The sequence below is a fragment of the Phoxinus phoxinus genome, assembly GCF_949152265.1.
Source record: "Phoxinus phoxinus genome assembly, chromosome: 3".
Classification (NCBI taxonomy): Eukaryota; Metazoa; Chordata; class Actinopteri; order Cypriniformes; family Leuciscidae; genus Phoxinus; species Phoxinus phoxinus.
In genome coordinates this window covers 27,506,738-27,523,765 of record NC_136878.1, presented here as the reverse complement: position 1 = coordinate 27,523,765, position 17,028 = coordinate 27,506,738, and the positions used below count along the sequence as shown (strand labels likewise).

At 37.8% G+C, this 17,028-nt stretch overlaps 1 protein-coding gene across 2 annotated transcripts; it reads left to right on the top strand.

The window, feature by feature from the left end:
• The first annotated feature begins 8,914 nt into the window (after window positions 1–8,914).
• ggt6 (gamma-glutamyltransferase 6) lies at window positions 8,915–16,609 on the top strand. Of its 2 annotated transcripts, XM_079607703.1 has the most exons (5): window positions 8,915–9,118; window positions 10,072–10,403; window positions 10,519–10,632; window positions 14,515–15,738; window positions 16,040–16,609. In XM_079607703.1, the coding sequence occupies exons 1-4, from the start codon at window positions 8,991–8,993 to the stop codon at window positions 15,735–15,737; spliced, it is 1,797 nt and encodes a 598-aa protein (XP_079463829.1). In that variant the 5' UTR covers window positions 8,915–8,990; the 3' UTR covers window position 15,738; window positions 16,040–16,609. The 2 variants fall into 2 exon arrangements, with proteins under 2 accessions (XP_079463829.1, XP_079463828.1); XM_079607702.1 differs by having other exon boundaries at window positions 14,515–16,603.
• The last annotated feature ends 419 nt before the right edge of the window (window positions 16,610–17,028 follow it).

The window sequence follows — 17,028 nt, the reverse complement described above, 5'->3', positions numbered from 1 at the left end:
ATAGCCTACAAAAAAACCCTTTTTTCCCCATATACGTTTTAATGTTTAGCATCAGTCAGCATTACATTTATTTCAAAGTCAAAAAATATATTTCGAGTTTCCTCTTTGCTGCAGCCATAAATAACGGGTAAAAATTCAGGCACGCTCATTTGCGGTTGTAAATTGTTTTAGTTGACATGCATGAAATTCATCCATGAATATTCTTTGTATTTCTATTATACAAACCTAATGCATTACAATCCTCAGCCGCCGGGCCGGCTGTGTGTGGGAATGCTTCATCAGCAACACATCAGTTCAAGTTTACCCCAATACAACTCCATTTCCTTTAAGGCAAAGAAGTCTTTCATCATCAACACATATTCAATGCTCTGCAAATGCGGCGAAAAGCCTTGCATTCTCTATAGCATGCACTTTCCTCCATTGTTGCTCTCGCCAAAGCGTTTTTAGTGAGAAAAGACATTGAGAGTTTAATTGCAAGTGGAAATCTGTGCTCTCCTTGGCTCTGAAAGATATTAGAGGAATTTGAGAAAATGGGAAGTGGCTAGCAGAGAAGAAATGCCACAGGGTGCCATGGATCACTTTCCTTTTAATGGCCCAGCGCCGTTAAAAGCTTTTCTCCCCCTCCTGATCGTGACTCAAAACATAATTGACCTGTAAGGCCCTTAATGAACATCACATATCACAAGCCTCTGAAATTGTAGCATCTTATCAATGAGCCGAGCAGTCTGGCGGAACGAAATGAACGCTCAACAGATGCCGGTTTTGTTGAAGGTCATGTTCCACAAACCAAACAAGCCCTCTTCATTTGATGCATTGATATTACCTGTTGAAGCAAACCATTAGGAATAATATTTGTACAGTACCTTATGTCTCAAGCACTTTGTTGAAATGTGGAGACTGATACATGATTTAATAGAATTGCTGCATAAATTTAATTTGTATTATTATGTTTTTTGTTTTGGTTTTTTTTCCACGATAGCAAGGCTAAACTGTTTTGACACACTGAGCTAAAACTGGAGCACGATAACCTTTCCACTTGCAGTTCTTCCAGGATTCTTACACCAGCGTGAACTGCGAGTTTGTATTGATTGAGTGTCCAGTGCGGCAGACATGGATGCCCTTTGTGCTCTAATTAGCAAAGCTGTGAAAAATGAGCACTGCTGCAGAGCTGATAAATGCATTTGTCAGACTCGGACATGCACTGTGTTAACAGAGCTATTTCAGCACAAAAATCTTCCTGGTAGGGTGAGGTCATGATGCCATCGACAGGGGCCAGGAACACGGTGAGAGGAAGCTAATAGGTAGCGTCCTGCTTTGCTGTTTGAGTGACAGGAGCTCATGCTTGAATATGAGGTGTTTACAAAGAATTATTACATGGGTCTCTGGAATGCTTAATTCTGATCAATAGCAGCATTTAGCAGACAGATTTAATAATGTTTACTGCCGTCCATGCAACGCTGCATAACATGTTTGTGTATCCCAGCTAACAAAAACACGTGAAAGAAGGTTTTGTTAATGTTCTTGTTATGTTATGTTATGAAGACTTTATTCCTGAACGTTGAAGACATTCTTCTCTTGGTTACGCGAATGTTAATGGGACATTTATCGTTTCGCAAACATTATAAGGGAGTTACTTTTGAATGTTTGAACAATGTTTTGAATTTCTGAGATGAGTAGTAACATTTAAAGCTATTGTGTAGGATTTTCTTCCATCTAGCGGTGAAATTGTATGTGACTACCAACTGAATATTACTTTCTAGCCCCTCCCATTCCGAGTGCGTTTTAACTCCTACGGTGGCCGTATTATTTCAAATCTGCCAGCAGTCGTGAGTAATCTCCCCCTCGCATTCGTCACGGTGCCAATGAGTGTAAAAACGCGAAAGGCGAAGCTTGAATTTCCAGGTACAGTATGTCCCTCTTTGGCTAATGTATTTTCAAGATGGGGGTGCAACATGGCTCCCGCCATTCGAGCGGCTCGCTCGTATGTATTGTAAATGGCAGATTCTATGCTTTTGAGAATACTTGATTAGTTGGTAGAAGTAATTATACATTAATGAGCACAAATAATTTTGAAAGAACTAAGTTTTTTTGATAAGAATCAACTTAAAAAAATACACAGTGTAGCTTTAAAAAATTTTAGATTAACACCCAACAAGATTGTTTCAGGAAAAAACACTTTCCGTGAACTATAAATAATGTTTTTACGTTAACGTTTTGAGACCATTTTAAAGACCAGATAACTTTGAACAAACATTTTGTTAATGTTTCTGGAGGAGCTTATGTTCATAACCCGGTCACACTAAATGCGTCTCTATAGCACACATAGGATACGCATGGGTAGGTTAGGGTAGGTTTAGTAGTGGTGTGGGGTGCGTCGTGTGTGTGTGTATTATATGTTTGGTTAGGATTAGTGATGGGTGCGTGTGTATTACACGCAATGAAGTGCGCATCAAATGTAGGCCTACGCGAAAAATGCATATCATATGAACGTAAAAACTAATTTTCGCGGCAACACAATACGTGCAATAGAGATGCATTTTCATGAGATCAGGCTGAGAGAACCTATATCCAAAGCTCTGAGAACGTTCCTGTTATGGGATCACACCGCAAATTAATGCTCTCATTTCAAATGCAACTGGTGGCATTTCGCATCTCAGTTTGTTTGTAGTTTAAAAAAAAACTGTGATAATGTTACAATTTTCTTTCAAATAGAAGTAAACATAATTTTATTGACCTAAACGTTATACAACATGCCTTGGCATGACAATAGGTGACATAGTTCCCCTGGTGCAGGCAATGGGACATGAATCTATTATACCAGAGGCAAATCTGAACCAGTCTTCATGTTACTTTGTAAAGATATCATGGCGTCAGGTTCTGAGGCTCAAATCATTTGGCTCCACCCCAGCAAGTGTGTTTGACAGACTGAACTGCCAGATAAGAACTGGACAATCATTTGTTTAGTGCAGCTATACCTGAATAAGAGCACGAGAAATGTGTTATACTCTCCCCTTCTCTCCTGGCTGGAACACAAGTTCTTACTGTCCTCTCTGATAATGTGAAAATGATTTATGGAGATAAAAACGTTTTGTTTGTACATGCTGATTGTTTATTCATTGTTATCTGGTAAGAAGCAAGAAAATAAAAGGCCCCCATAAAAGCAGTTCTTTCAGATTTAGTTTGTAAAGAGAAGATTCAGTGTTTAATTCAGTAGGCTAAGCTGCAAGAAGGCACCTATTATTTTAGTTAAATAATCTTATATGAAATACAGTGATTTATTTTTTGACCAAAATGTTATACACCGCAGTGTTCACATGCTCCAGGTGGACTTTTTCAGTGTATCTTTTTGCAGGTTGCATCATTATGCTATTAGGTGACTCCAGTGGTTGCTCAAAAACACTGATACATTCAAGAACTAATAAATTATGAGTGATTCATTGATTAATTCACTCAACTAATATGTTCCAATACACTGATTTATTCTAGATTTTACATGTTATGAGTGAGTTATTGATCCATTCACTCAACCGGTTTGTTGACACTGATAAATACACTGATAAATTCAAGAACAAAATAAGTTGTAGTGAGTTGCACGCGGTTGATTCTGCCTTGGCTATTTCCATTGGCAAAAACAAACAAAGGTAACTGCTAGTTGTGTCTAAAATATAAGTTAATGTTCTATAAAAGCAATATCACATATAAGCTGCTGGTCTGAAAATCAACACGGCTGTGATTCCGATTAGTAATTTGCAGGTAATTTGGAACAACATTCATCTTGCTTGTGTGATATTATATAACCTATATCCAGTGTACTATCCACACTGATTACATATTAATTGTTGTTCGCTGGGAGAATCATTACAAATTGTTTCAGTGGGAAGTCTCAGAGGTTTGTGTGCCCACTCTCAATATTGTATTCCCATTTTCTATTTGACATTTTTTTAGTTAAATCTAGTTTAGATGGCACTGCTTGTTCTTCTGGGGAAGACACATTTGTTGCTTGTGCAGGTAAATAGTTTAACAATCAATAGGAAGGTCAATGAAGTACGAAAATGAGTGCAGTGAAGACCGGAATAGAAATATTGATTTCATTGCATACAGCTATGAGGCATGCACAACAGTTACATGGTGTGTCATGAAGTCAATTATGAGGCTCTTTTGCTGGGGTGTGGGGCAAGGTGACATTATCAATATCCTTCAGCATATTTCTCATCCAGTAAAATCACCTTCCTGCTGTTCTCTAATCTATGGTGTTTCAGTGAAATGGTACAAAAACGTTCTCTTTCATTTGAAAAACACTAATAAACATCCAAACAACAATAAAGGATTATCAAGGATTGTTTATCCTTAAGGGAAACCACTTAAAATTCGAATTGCTAAGTAACCGTTTGATAGACAAGTCTGTGTGATTTAGTAATTGCTTTGAGACAAAGAACTCTCCCCAAATAAAACTTGAACTGAAAGTGAACGACTATCTCAGGAAATTTCAATAGTTGCAGAATTAAAGGTGATTAACTACTAGTTAGGGCCCGGGGTCTACACAATCTGATGTTAAGGCTTAAATTAGTTCTGGGCTGCGATTATACAAAAACTAAGCTTTGAGACATGTAGGTGTAATGGTCAGGTGGGATGAAATACATTTGCGATCATGGATTCTTCATAAAATATGGAGATATGCAAACAGATACTTAGTTCTTTCTTCTCTGACTAAGTTCATAATGATGTACATGGACACCAGAGTCTCATACATCACTTTGTTTTCCTCTCTCTCTTAAAAGGGTAACTTTTGCCAAAATTGAGTCTTTGCCTAGGCTCTTTTGTGTAAAAACATAATTAGAATGGAAACGCCACTTTTAAGATTGACCGTATTTTCGTTTTAGGTAAAAATGCCTTTTGAATGGGAGTGTATGGGGCACTTATATGATAGCATCAAAATCGCTATTTTTAAAACACTAAGAAGGCTCGACACAACATAAAACTGTGCTCGAAGTATCACCAGGGGCTCTACACATGAACTTGAGCACTGACTACATTGTTTGTGTACACAAAGTTTACTAAAAAGAAAGGTTTTGAACAACTCAATGTAGTTGTTGTTCTTCCCGGCCATTTTGTCAGTCAAAAATAGTCGATCTGTATCACTGAATCATTTCATTATTATATGAGGATCCTTTTTCAAATACAAGGTCAATTTTGGTTTTCACTAACGACAATACAACAAATTATTCGTGAATTTATATGGAACTAATCTTTAGGAGCTTTCCATCTTTACTCTTCTACCGGTTACGTTGCATTCGGCGATCGGCTACTTTTGACTGATAGAATTCCAGCCACCGGAAACACTAACTGATAAAGTGAGTCGTACAAAAACAATGAATTCAATGCTCAAGTTCATGTGTAGAGCCCCTGGTGATACTTCGAGCACAGTTTTATGTTGTGTTGAGCCTTCTTGGTGTTTTAAACACAGCGATTTTGATGCTATCATAGAAGTGCCCATGCATGCACTCTCATTCAAAAGGCATTTTTACCTAAAACGAAAATACGGTCAATCTTAAAAGTGGCGTTTCCATTCTAATTATGCTTTTACGTGAAAGTTTAACTCTGGTAGATAAACAAAAAGAGCATAGGTTCAATTTTGGCAACAGTTACCCTTTAACACCAGCTCACTCACAGATAGATTCACCTGCAGCTTAACTTGATGTAGCAACTTCCAGCCAAATGAACTAAAGATTGTGGCACATATGGACAGTGAGATGATACAGAGGAAGAATGAGGAGGTGGAGAAGTTCTTTCTGTGAGATGTCCAATCCAAACCATAAATAGGAAAACCCACAGTGCCATTAAAAAAATTATTTGTGAGTTGCTTTAAAGACAATGTCAAAGTGTCTGTGAACTGAGAGTTCTGTGTATCATGGAGTGTGGGCAGGGTTGTTTTGTAGCTTGTGAAGGAATATAATAAATACCTGACCTGAATGGGTCAGTGTTCTTTTTGTATTCTACAGGGAGGCTTGACATTTTCTTATTGACTCTACGATAAAGTTGGTTTCAGAATAAAATTTACTCTGCAAAACAAGATGGGCTATATCAGCATTTAACAAATGTGCTGAAACTGAGAACACAGGTGCCGAATGAAGAAAGAAAGAAAAAAAAAAAAACATATCTAGGACATAACCCATACTCCACCCCAGCTCAATATGGCCCACTATATTTTTGGCCACTGCTGATAAGAGGAACAAATATACTTATGTACTAAAAAGGGTTGCCACCATTTTCGTTTTTAATTTCTATTATTATTTTTATCTAATAGAACATGTTTTCCTAAGTGCTTTGTCATCAGTGCACCATATTCTCCATAATTAGCTTTTGATATGCTTCTCAAATAAGGCAATGTTATGATTGCACCATCACTATATATATATATATATATATACACACACACACACACACACACACACACACAAACTTAAAAGTCTCATGTGCCACTCCTTGTGTATCTCCCCAAAAGTGCAAATAAATCGTCACATTTTAGTTTAATTTTAGTTCAAGTATTTAATCAAATTTAAGTTCAAGATTATTATATATATATTGCACAATAACAACCAATTATGTTCACATTTGGCTCCTCTGTCTATTTATAAGTGGCATTGATTCTGCTACTGCGTCAGGCTATTCGACTGTCTGTCTTAATCTATGGAGTAATATCTGTGTTTATGGAGACTCTCACAGATTTCTCAGATTTCAAATACAGTTAGAACTCACAGTTTAGTGGTATCACTCTAGTAGTTGAAAAGTGCTGTCAAATGCTATTATGCCACCAAATTAATAGTCTTATCAAAAAACACACAGAGGAGCATAATAACCTTTAAAACGTGAGTGCTATTCAAATAAGTAGCACCAGTAGAACACTCCAAAACATTCCCCATCAATAATTTTCAAATCCATATTCCCCATTTGAACCAGCAAGGACATGAGCTTGTTCTTTTTGACTTACACATCCACACAAAGCTTTAAGAAGCAACAACTGGTCGAATCGGCAGGCTTTAAACAGGCCCTTTTGGGCTGTCCGTGGGTTATGATATGATAAACTGCTGAGGAGGCCTTCAGGTCTATCCAATTAAGAGGGGATACAGAATCATGACTTCAAGGACCAGAAGCAATTACAAATTCTGACAGTAGCCTATTTATTATTTGATCCACATCCATTCCCCCCTCATGCTAAGCTACTTTATCATATGTGATATATTTTATCTTTATCTATATTTCTGTTGTAAGTTTGGAATCCATGCTGCTGTGAAGGGTTAGGCATATTTGGGTTTCTGTTTTTGTTCTATACATTAAATTAGTAGGTGTAATAATATGTATAAATTGTGTATGTGTATTATATATTACAATGTCTTGTAACTTCTTTTGCTGGTGCCTCAGTGTTTGTAAGCATCGCTGTGTCCTGTAAAGGACATTATCTGTTTTCTTCTGAAATGTTTATGCCTTGCACAATAATAATAATACGCATGTTCACAATAGTGGCACAAATACGGATGAGAAAGTTTGACTCAATCTGTTGACAATATCTTTGCCTGTGAATTGTGCCTTCTGAGAACTACCTTTTTGTTTTTCATTATAAATAGTCTGATGTATAAAGTCTGATGTATGCTTATTCTTTCATAAGCACCAGGCAAAACAAAAAGAGACAACCCTCACAAAGGAGCAAGTGCCAGACAGTATATCTTACAAATCTCCTAGCTTCAAAGTCTATTCAAACACACATAAAACGCATCAAAGAGATAGTACACTATGGAAACCTTTTTTTTTTTGCATTCTTCTAATGTGGTGACATTCAGGGCTGTATAGAGGTGTATTTGAATACCGCTGTAGAGCCACATGTGGAATAGAGGGGGGCAAGTGATACCCTGAGAACAGAGGGTATAAACAAATAAAGTCATAACCACATGAGTGACATTTAAGCTGGTCAGTATTGCTGAGATTCTCAATCTCTCGCTGTATGTCGATATGACAGTGCTTCTCGCCATCTCTGCGGGGAATTTTATATTCAATTGCATTCTGCATGTTTGAAAACCTTCCAGTAAATGTCAAAAAGTAAATAAGGTGGGAAGCCGTGCACCATGATTCCCTTGAAGATGGAGATTTGGAGTCGCATGTACTTTGAAAGGAATATTGAGGCTTATGGTCTCAGCTCGCTTCCAGGTCACTGGAACATTGAGAATCAGCACAGACCAGCCCAACTGCCTCACCTTGAGCCCGGGCCTTTGTGGACAGATCTGACTTCCATAGAGGATAAAAACACATACAATGTTTAGCTTATACTATAAACACTAATTCTAGTGTTTCAGCAGAAATAGGGGAATCTAGTGTTAGTTGTCATGTGTTGTACTCAACAATACTCCAATATTTCTCAGGGTGAGTTTATTTCTGAAAGACATTATCTGTAGACACAGGCCTAAAGTATTGTATCCACCATTATTGCTGCCAGAGAGAGACCAGTCACTTATGCGCATTTCATTTCAAGGCTACAATTTCTCATAGCACAGCACTACTTTTCATAGTAAATCATAGCCTACTACTAAACCAAACAAACTTTGGTTTGAGTGTGTGTGTGTGTCTGTGTATGTATGTATATAATATATATATATATATATATATATATATATATATATATATATATATATATATAGGCCTATATGAAATATTTTTGTTGTAAAAAAAAAAAAAAAAAAAAAAAAAATTATAATGTCATTTTCATCATTTTAAATTTAGGGGTTAGGTTTTGGGACAGCCACCTACCAATTGAAAGTAGCTACCCAATAAATTATGATTTTTATACTAAGCTTACTGATATTTTATATAAACAAATGTTTTGAAACACAATGTGGACGCCCATCAGTAGGGTTTGTGTAGTTTCCACCTGGCCTGACAGGACGAACAGGAAGTATGAGATTACAGGTTACCGGAATCAATGTTTTAACTTAACAGCCAAAATGCACACGAGGAAAATGGTACAGAGCACTGTTAAATATAAAGTACTTGCAAGCGATGTGCAAGATGAAAACGACAACGATTGTACCGAAGAGGAAGACAATGAGGAAATTACGATAGATTTCCATTCGTAAGTGACAAAATGAAAGTAAAATGAGCTTGATGTCTGTTGTGCACGTTCATTTCAAAAGAATCTGCTTTATTTTGAATCGCATTTTCTCTTATGCCGTGGCTGCTTTTTAATGCGACAACAGGTGCTTTACCCTGCTAGAGACGCGACGCGACAAGACGAGACAAACGGCAACGCAGAAGAACACCTGCATTTGCTGTAATCGGATCATCTTTCACGTTTGGCCGCGTCGCGTCGCTAGCAGCAGCAGGGTGCAAATGTGTAAATGTTCTCAATATTATGTCGTTCATAGTACTCCTGCCAGGTAAGAGTTGTAATACATTTTCTTCAACTATAAATTTAATGAGTAGGCTAATCATCTAAAATTCAATAATTCTTCTTCTTCTTTTTATTTTTTATCTTTCCAATCATACCAACCATGCAGTGTTAAACTTTTCAATTTAAAAAGAACAACAACAGCAACAAAAATGGTTTCAATAAATCAGTCAAATCAGTTCACAAAATGGCCTGAAGGATTTTTTAGGAAGGCTTTTTTCAAAAAGCTGGGAAACATGATAAACGTATTATAAAATTAGCCCATATGACTTCTATCACAAGTCTTGTGAAGTCATAAAAAAAACTTTATGTGAGAAACTGGAGTTTCATTTTATGTGCTAAAATTCGACCAATGAAGCCTGATAATTTCAATTATTTCATTTACATTTAAATGGCAGTTAAAGCCACTGGTTCAGATATAAACAACAAGAACATGAGTAAGTATTGACAGAATTTTCATTTTTGTTTGAACTATTCACTGTCCAACTTTGCATAGTATTCTACCAGCCAGCAGATCAAAGTGGGCCAGCCACTAACATACTGATTTAGAGCAGCATAAAAAATTAAACAAAAAAACTTTATATTTGTGCTTTATGAATACAGTCCCGCCAGACTCTTATTGTTCTTACTCTCTACAGGCACTCCATCAATCGGCAAAGACAGATAAGGAAAAGAGACACCTGTATCAGGGTCATGGTGGCTGTGATCCTTCTGGGAATTGTTTTTGGATTTATGTTGTATGAATGGAATTGCTATTGGCCTGGAGTTGAAGAGCGTCAGGACCTGTCACATCATCATGAGCCTAACAAGACACACAAGACCTCTGAGGATGAAGACCACGAACACCACGAGCATGGAAAAGATGATGATCACGACAAGGACCACGACCACAAAGATAATCATAATCATAATCATAATCACAATCACAGTGAACCACTGTACCACAATGCTGCTATCATCACAGACTCAGGCATGTCTCCTTTCATTAACAATTATAATAAAAATGTGTGTTATGACAGAAAATCCATAAATACTGTATGTTTCAAAACATATCTTGATGTATTCAGTGTGACTTTTCTTTATAGCAACATGCTCCAGTATTGGTAAGAAGCTTCTCCAGGAGCAAGGGAATTTGGTTGATGCCGGGATTGCTGCTTTACTCTGCCTAGGAGTTGTTCACCCACACACTGCTGGATTAGGTCAGTATTGTGTACTTTTTTATCACTTCACCTTCCTTCACAAATCAGAAATTTCAGGGGCACAGTCTCGGTTGGTCAGAACAAAAAGTCAAATTGTCAGTGTTGTAGTCGAGACCAGCTCATTGGAATCTGAGTCAAGACAAAGAGCAGGAAAGGGTTGACTCTTGAGTCAACAATTAGTCTGCATGCTCCTAAGTCCATGACAAGATCAAGTCAAGTCACCTTTATTTATATAACGCTTTTTACAATACAGATTGTTTCAAAAGCAGTATCACTTTTACAGTGATAACAGGAAAATAATGCAACAAAGTTTGTTTCGGCTGTACATCAGCTCTGAAAGAAAATAGTGTTGTTGTCCAGCTTTAGGAAGTTCAGAGTTGATTCATTTCTGTTATTCCGTTATTAATTTAGTTAATTTATCTAGCAGCTCTGGAGAAAACAGTGATGTCCTCGTCCATCTCAGTTCAGTTCTCGTACAATGGGGTCAGTGCAGGCAGATCAATAATATTGTTGAATATTATTTGTCCCCAACAATGCAAGCCAGAGGCGACAGTGGCAAGGAGCTCAAACTCCATCAGGTGACAGAATTCGCCAACAAACGAACACTGTATGATTATGATGATTCAGGCAGCATCACAGGTCAGAAGTTAGATTGTGATTGGAACATTCAAAATATTTAATCCAGTTCTGGTTGAAGATCGCATTCATCACGCCAGTATGGAGACGGGTTTTGTTGAAAATATAAAATGAAATTATGTTCTTGAATATACACAATCCTCTTTTGGTCTTGGACTCGAAGGAGATGGTCTCGACAACAGCACTGCCAATGCTTAGGGTGACCAGATGAGATTGGCTGAAATTCGGGACGGTGTTCGGATGATATTACTATGATATTAGACCTCATAGCCTATAATAAAAGATGATGAATTTCAAACCTGAACCAAACATATATTTTTTTTAAAGATCAACAGTCTGTCATTAGTCTTTAGTCTGCCACAAAAAAACAATAACATTAAAATTGGGTTGGGGTACACCAGCCATGTTAACGAAATGAATGAATGAAAATGAGCTTATCAATGCATATCTACATTCGCGCCTACGGTATCTTTGTAGAACTTTATTTTTTATTATTATTATTATTTAGTTTATTTGACAGGGACCATGCACAGTTCGAGCCCTGTACCAGAGTTAGCTATACAGCTAATTTGCATCTGTGGTCCCTTTAAAAAAAGAAATAAAAAAGATGCTGCAGCCAATGAGCAGCCGGCGGGGGGCTGGCTGCAGGACGACTCAACCTCCACGGACAGTTTTGAATGTTTTATCAGACATTATACTACAGGGCCGTTGAATGCTTGAATCTGATTGGTTGACGAACATTCTGAGGTGTGCAATTATTTTCAGGGAACCGCACGGCTAAAGTAGTTCCAGGCAGGGCTTGACCTCATTACAGTTCCATATCACTTCGCGTAGTCAACTGTAATAACGGACAATACGATACAATTCATAACAAGAAAAAGCTGCAGCCCTATGCGCTTGATCTGCAATTTTCAATGTCTAACTTCACAATCAATGAAAACATGCAGTTTAATTTTAATAAATAAAGTAAACATTCCTATTCATAATCAATAGAAAATTAAACTGAATATTTAAATAAATTGATAGTCCTGTTGCACAGGTTTTCGTAATTATTGAAGATAATATAACAAATAAATAAAATTGATAGGCCTATACTTGTTAAAAGGGCTTTGTGTTTCATTTATTAGTCTAGTCTACTGTCACTAATAGAAAAAAAGAATGAACGAATTAATTAAAACGAATTGAATTAATAAATAAATAATAATATTGACGCACATGCTTCTCTCTAAGGCCGGTTATGAATGTAATTTGATACTTATGTTATGACTGATCATGCACGCGTTTTCAGCGCGTTCAGTCTGTGTTCACAGCGGTGTTTAAAATCTGCTCCATTCACAGTCAGAGAATGTTTCTAGTCGTTACGTGTGTGTCCAGCATTAGTCTGCTATCAGCGGCTCAAACCTCCGTTACTAACTCTAAAATTACGTTTTGGAATTAGCAACGGATGGGTTTAGATGCGCAAGGAATTAGTCCTACAAACAAGAGCGTTTTAATGACAAAAACTTTACAAACGTCTTGAAATACATCATCTGAACAATATTTCGAGGTGTGGTAACTGTAGTATAAGCGGAATAATTGACTCCAGGCCGTTGAATTATTATAAAAATAATGCACACCCGAGGTGTAACGGCCACTCCGCTTCGCGTCGTGACCGCATTACCACCTCGGGTGTGCATTATTTTTATAATAATTCAACGGCCTGTCATCAATTATTCCTTACATAACTACTCAAGATTTTGCTTTAGTGTAATTTTTGCGACAATTATGGCCGGATTCGGGATTCGGGACTACATCTTAGATTTCGGGACTGTCCTGAATTTTTCAGGACGTCTGGTCACCATATCAATGCTATTAACATTCATCACTGATTTTGAGATATGTGATTTATTTTTTTAATCCCTTTTCGAAGACTGATGTAATTTCCTGAAATCAAAGTTTTAATGTTTTACTTCCAGTATTCAATTCAATTCAATTCAAGTTTATTTGTATAGCGCTTTTCACAATACACATTGTTTCAAAGCAGCTTTACAGAAAATGCATTTCAAAAATATACATACAAAAATACAGTTAGTTAATCATGAAATTTAGGGCATAACATATCGCCGGCGTTGGGTCGTCTCTTCACAGGCGTCGAGTCGTCTCATCACAGGCGTTGGGGCATCTGAAGTCTCCATGAGAGGCTGGATACTAACTGGAGCTGACAAACTCTATTCGAGTTATCTCGGGACAGGCGTCCCGAGATAACAACAAAAAAGGCAGATGGGAAATAATTAGCGTAGCTGCTGTTCTTAATATGAATGCATTTGATCTGATTTAACTGTAGTATAAAAGGTATGAGATGCATCATGTGAATGCTTGGCTAAAGAGATGCGTCTTTAATCTAGTTTTAAACTGGGAGAGCGAGTCTGAGCCTCGGACAGTATCAGGAAGGCTATTCCAGAGTTTAGGAGCTAGATGTGAAAACGCCCTCCCTCCTTTAGTGGACTTAGATATCCTCGGCACGACCAGAAGCCTCGAATTTAGCGATCTTAAAGAGCGCGATGGAATATATGGCGATAGAAGGTCTCTTAAATACACAGGAGCTAAACCATTTAGGGCTTTATAGGTCAGTAACAATACTTTGTAATTGATACGGAACTTAATAGGTAACCAGTGTAGAGATGATAAAATTGGTGTTATATGATCATATTTTCTTGACCTAGTAAGAACTCTAGCGGCTGCATTTTGGACTAACTGTAGCTTGTTTACGGAGGATGCAGGACAACCAGCTAATAAAGCATTACAGTAATCTAGTCTCGAGGTCATGAATGCATGAACTAACTTTTCTGCATCAGAAACTGATAGCATATTACGTAGCTTAGCAATGTTTCTAAGGTGGAAAAAGGCTGTTCTTGTGACATTTGAAATATGATTTTCAAAAGACAAGTTGCGGTCTAGTATAACACCCAGGTCTTTTACTGTAGATTCAGTGTAGCTCTCTAAAAAATACCATGAGAAAGTTTAAACGGTTTAAACAAGTAGTTTTAAAGACTGTCTCCTTAGATGTAAAATAATGTTTATGAAAGGTTAGTTGAAATTAAGCGTGGAATCCCTTCTACATGAATATTTGAGCAGTTTAGACTATCAAATGCATACTGTTGTTAATGTCTACAACTAATTACCGCTGAATGAGGTTACTATAAGCATGAAGGTTTTTTTTTTTTTGAGGCTGTTGACTGATTCATTTGTGCTTCCTTTTTCTTCAAGGTGGAGTGTTTTCTGCAATTTTGTACAATCACACTACAAAATCATTTAAAGCAGTACACGACACCTTTCAGAAGCTGCCTACATACAGAGCTCCCTCATTATTGCAGGGCCTTCAACTGCTGCACTCCAACTACGGCCATTTAGAATGGAGTCGGCTTTTTGAGGGCGCCGCGGAACTCGCTAAAGACGGTTTCCTTATCGATGGAATCCTCTCCAAGGCTTTAAAAGCCCACAAGGACAAAATACTCCAGCCAGGATTGTCCGATCTGTTCCGTGATACGGACGGCCGTGTGAAATCAGAGGGCGACATTGTTGCCAATAGGAATCTATCAGAACTTTTGCTGAGCGTCAGCCTAAATGGCTCCCATTTCGCAGAAAAGCTAGCCGTAAAATTGGCTCAAGACATTTCTGAAGCTGAGAGGCCGGCATTCCTTGCTGCCGTTCAAGCCGGCAGCGGAGAAATCAATGAGCCCCTTATCTTGGAAAAGGAGAAATACAGGATTCTTTCAGCCCCCTTAAATCTCGCAGGTGCAATGGTATCCAATTTATTAGATAGAGTGCGAGAGCAAAACCTCACTTTTCCGGGCCACGAAGATCTCGGTAATGCCTCTGCCTCTTATAATGCTCTCTTACAATTGGCGAATGAATTCTTCAACACAAGTCAGAGAGATATATTCACATTAAATACCACAAGCAGTCATGTAGGAGTCCTTGATAGTCACGGCAATTTCATAGTAATCTCCACCTCGCTCAACAGCACATGGGGATCCGGGCAATGCTTACCAAGTAGCGGAGTCATTCTCAATGACTTTACCTCAGACATCACTCAGGTGCCTTATTTTAGTTTTCCTCTGGTGCTCAAGATATATGAAAATGAAGAGGATCAAGACGACGAGACGCTGTTTGTGGCCGTGACTGGAGGGCTTTCTGCTCTGATTCATTCTGTGGTTATGCTGAGAAACCTGGTTGACGTTGGACTGTCTGTTCCTGAGACTGTGAGAAGTCCTCTGCTACATATAGAGCAGGGGGGTCCTGGGTCTCTGTCTGGCTGTATGTCTGTCGCCACAAACAACACTGTTGTCTTCCGCATGCTTTCAGAGCGAGACAGGTGGGTAAAGGAGCTGGGGGAATGCTCAGGTGGCTTTCTGTCTATGCATCTGCAGCTGAAAGCAGAACATGTAGGAGTCTATGGAGCCACTGACGTTAATGCTGATGGATACTAAGGTAAAAAAAAAGAAAAAAAAGTTATGCACTTTAAGAGCATTGCACGCATACTCCCCATGACCGTTGTTATGTCCAGCCTCACATTACAGCTAATTTTCTGTATGTGAATGTAATTTTTGTTTTTGTTAAAAAAAAGTTTAATGTTTTAAGAGACAGACATTCAGCAATTCTTTTTTAAAAATGTAATAGTTCCCCTGTTATATCCTAAATGTTCTCTCCTATCAGCATTTTCAAATGCCTTCCTGAGATGTCTTCATATTGATTTTTGTTTTTGTTTTGTTTGATCCTGTGAATCATGCAGTGATGCAGTGCGCAGTGAATCGATTTTGATGAACCTGATGAGTGAAGGACTGCTGCTTTATAACGTCGTTTTGTTAAACACCTATACAGATGTTTTTGTTAAGTTACTGTATACACTTTTTGACTCATGTTTGACTACATGAGAAAGCTAAGTGAAGGCTTTTTGCTTCTGGAGTTGCTGATGTCAGAATTTTGTTTGTTATGCAAGTTAATTATGTAAGATGTTTATGATTTGTATAGGACAGAGAGATGCATATTTTAGTTTTATTACTAAACTGGGTTGTTTTTTGTTGTTCGGATTTTTTTTTTTTACATGATTAATAACTATTTTATGAGTTAGCGATTGTACCATGTGATTGTTATGGACATTTTTTTAGGAAAAAAAAAGCTTCAAGGTCATTTTACTAAACTGCCAGTGGGGTGCAAGCAGATTGTACAAAAACATATAAATTAGATTGTACAAATTTATACAACTTAGACACCAATTTGCCAAAATAAGTTGCCATGAGAGTGTGTTGCTTTTGATAGATTGATAGTTTTGTAAAGGTAGTTTAACATTTTGTGCCAATGCAAAAAAAAACAAAAAACACTGCTGCTGAAGCAGATTTTGTGATTGTAAAACAATTGTGGCCTATCTTCATTGTGCTGATTGGCTGCACTGTCAGTTTTGATTTTAGTTATTTTCTGTTCCCCTCATCGTCTCGGTTATGAAACCAGGAAGTACATCAAGACTATTCCAGCAGCCATATCACCCTGTAGCCCAAGACTGGTTTCCCACTGAAGCTAAGCAGGGCTGAGCCTGGTTAGTACTTGGATGGGAGACCTCCTGGGAAAACCAGGTTGCTGCTGGAAGAGGTGTTAGTGAGGCCTGCAGGGTGCGCTCACCCTGTGGTCTGTGTGGATCCTAATGCCCCAGTATAGTGACAGTGACACTTTACTGCCAAAGAACACTGTCCTTCGGATGGATCTGACTCTCTGTGATCATTACAA

What these genes read in the sequence shown, in the direction of transcription:
- ggt6 (XM_079607703.1), top strand. Translation starts at nt 8,991, where the DNA reads ATGCACACGAGGAAAATGGTACAGAGCACTGTTAAATATAAAGTACTT. An exon ending in TGCTATCATCACAGACTCAG is followed by an intron (nt 10,404 to 10,518) that starts GCATGTCTCCTT and finishes TTTTCTTTATAG; the next exon opens with CAACATGCTCCAGTATTGGT. An exon ending in CCCACACACTGCTGGATTAG is followed by an intron (nt 10,633 to 14,514) that starts GTCAGTATTGTG and finishes TTTTTCTTCAAG; the next exon opens with GTGGAGTGTTTTCTGCAATT.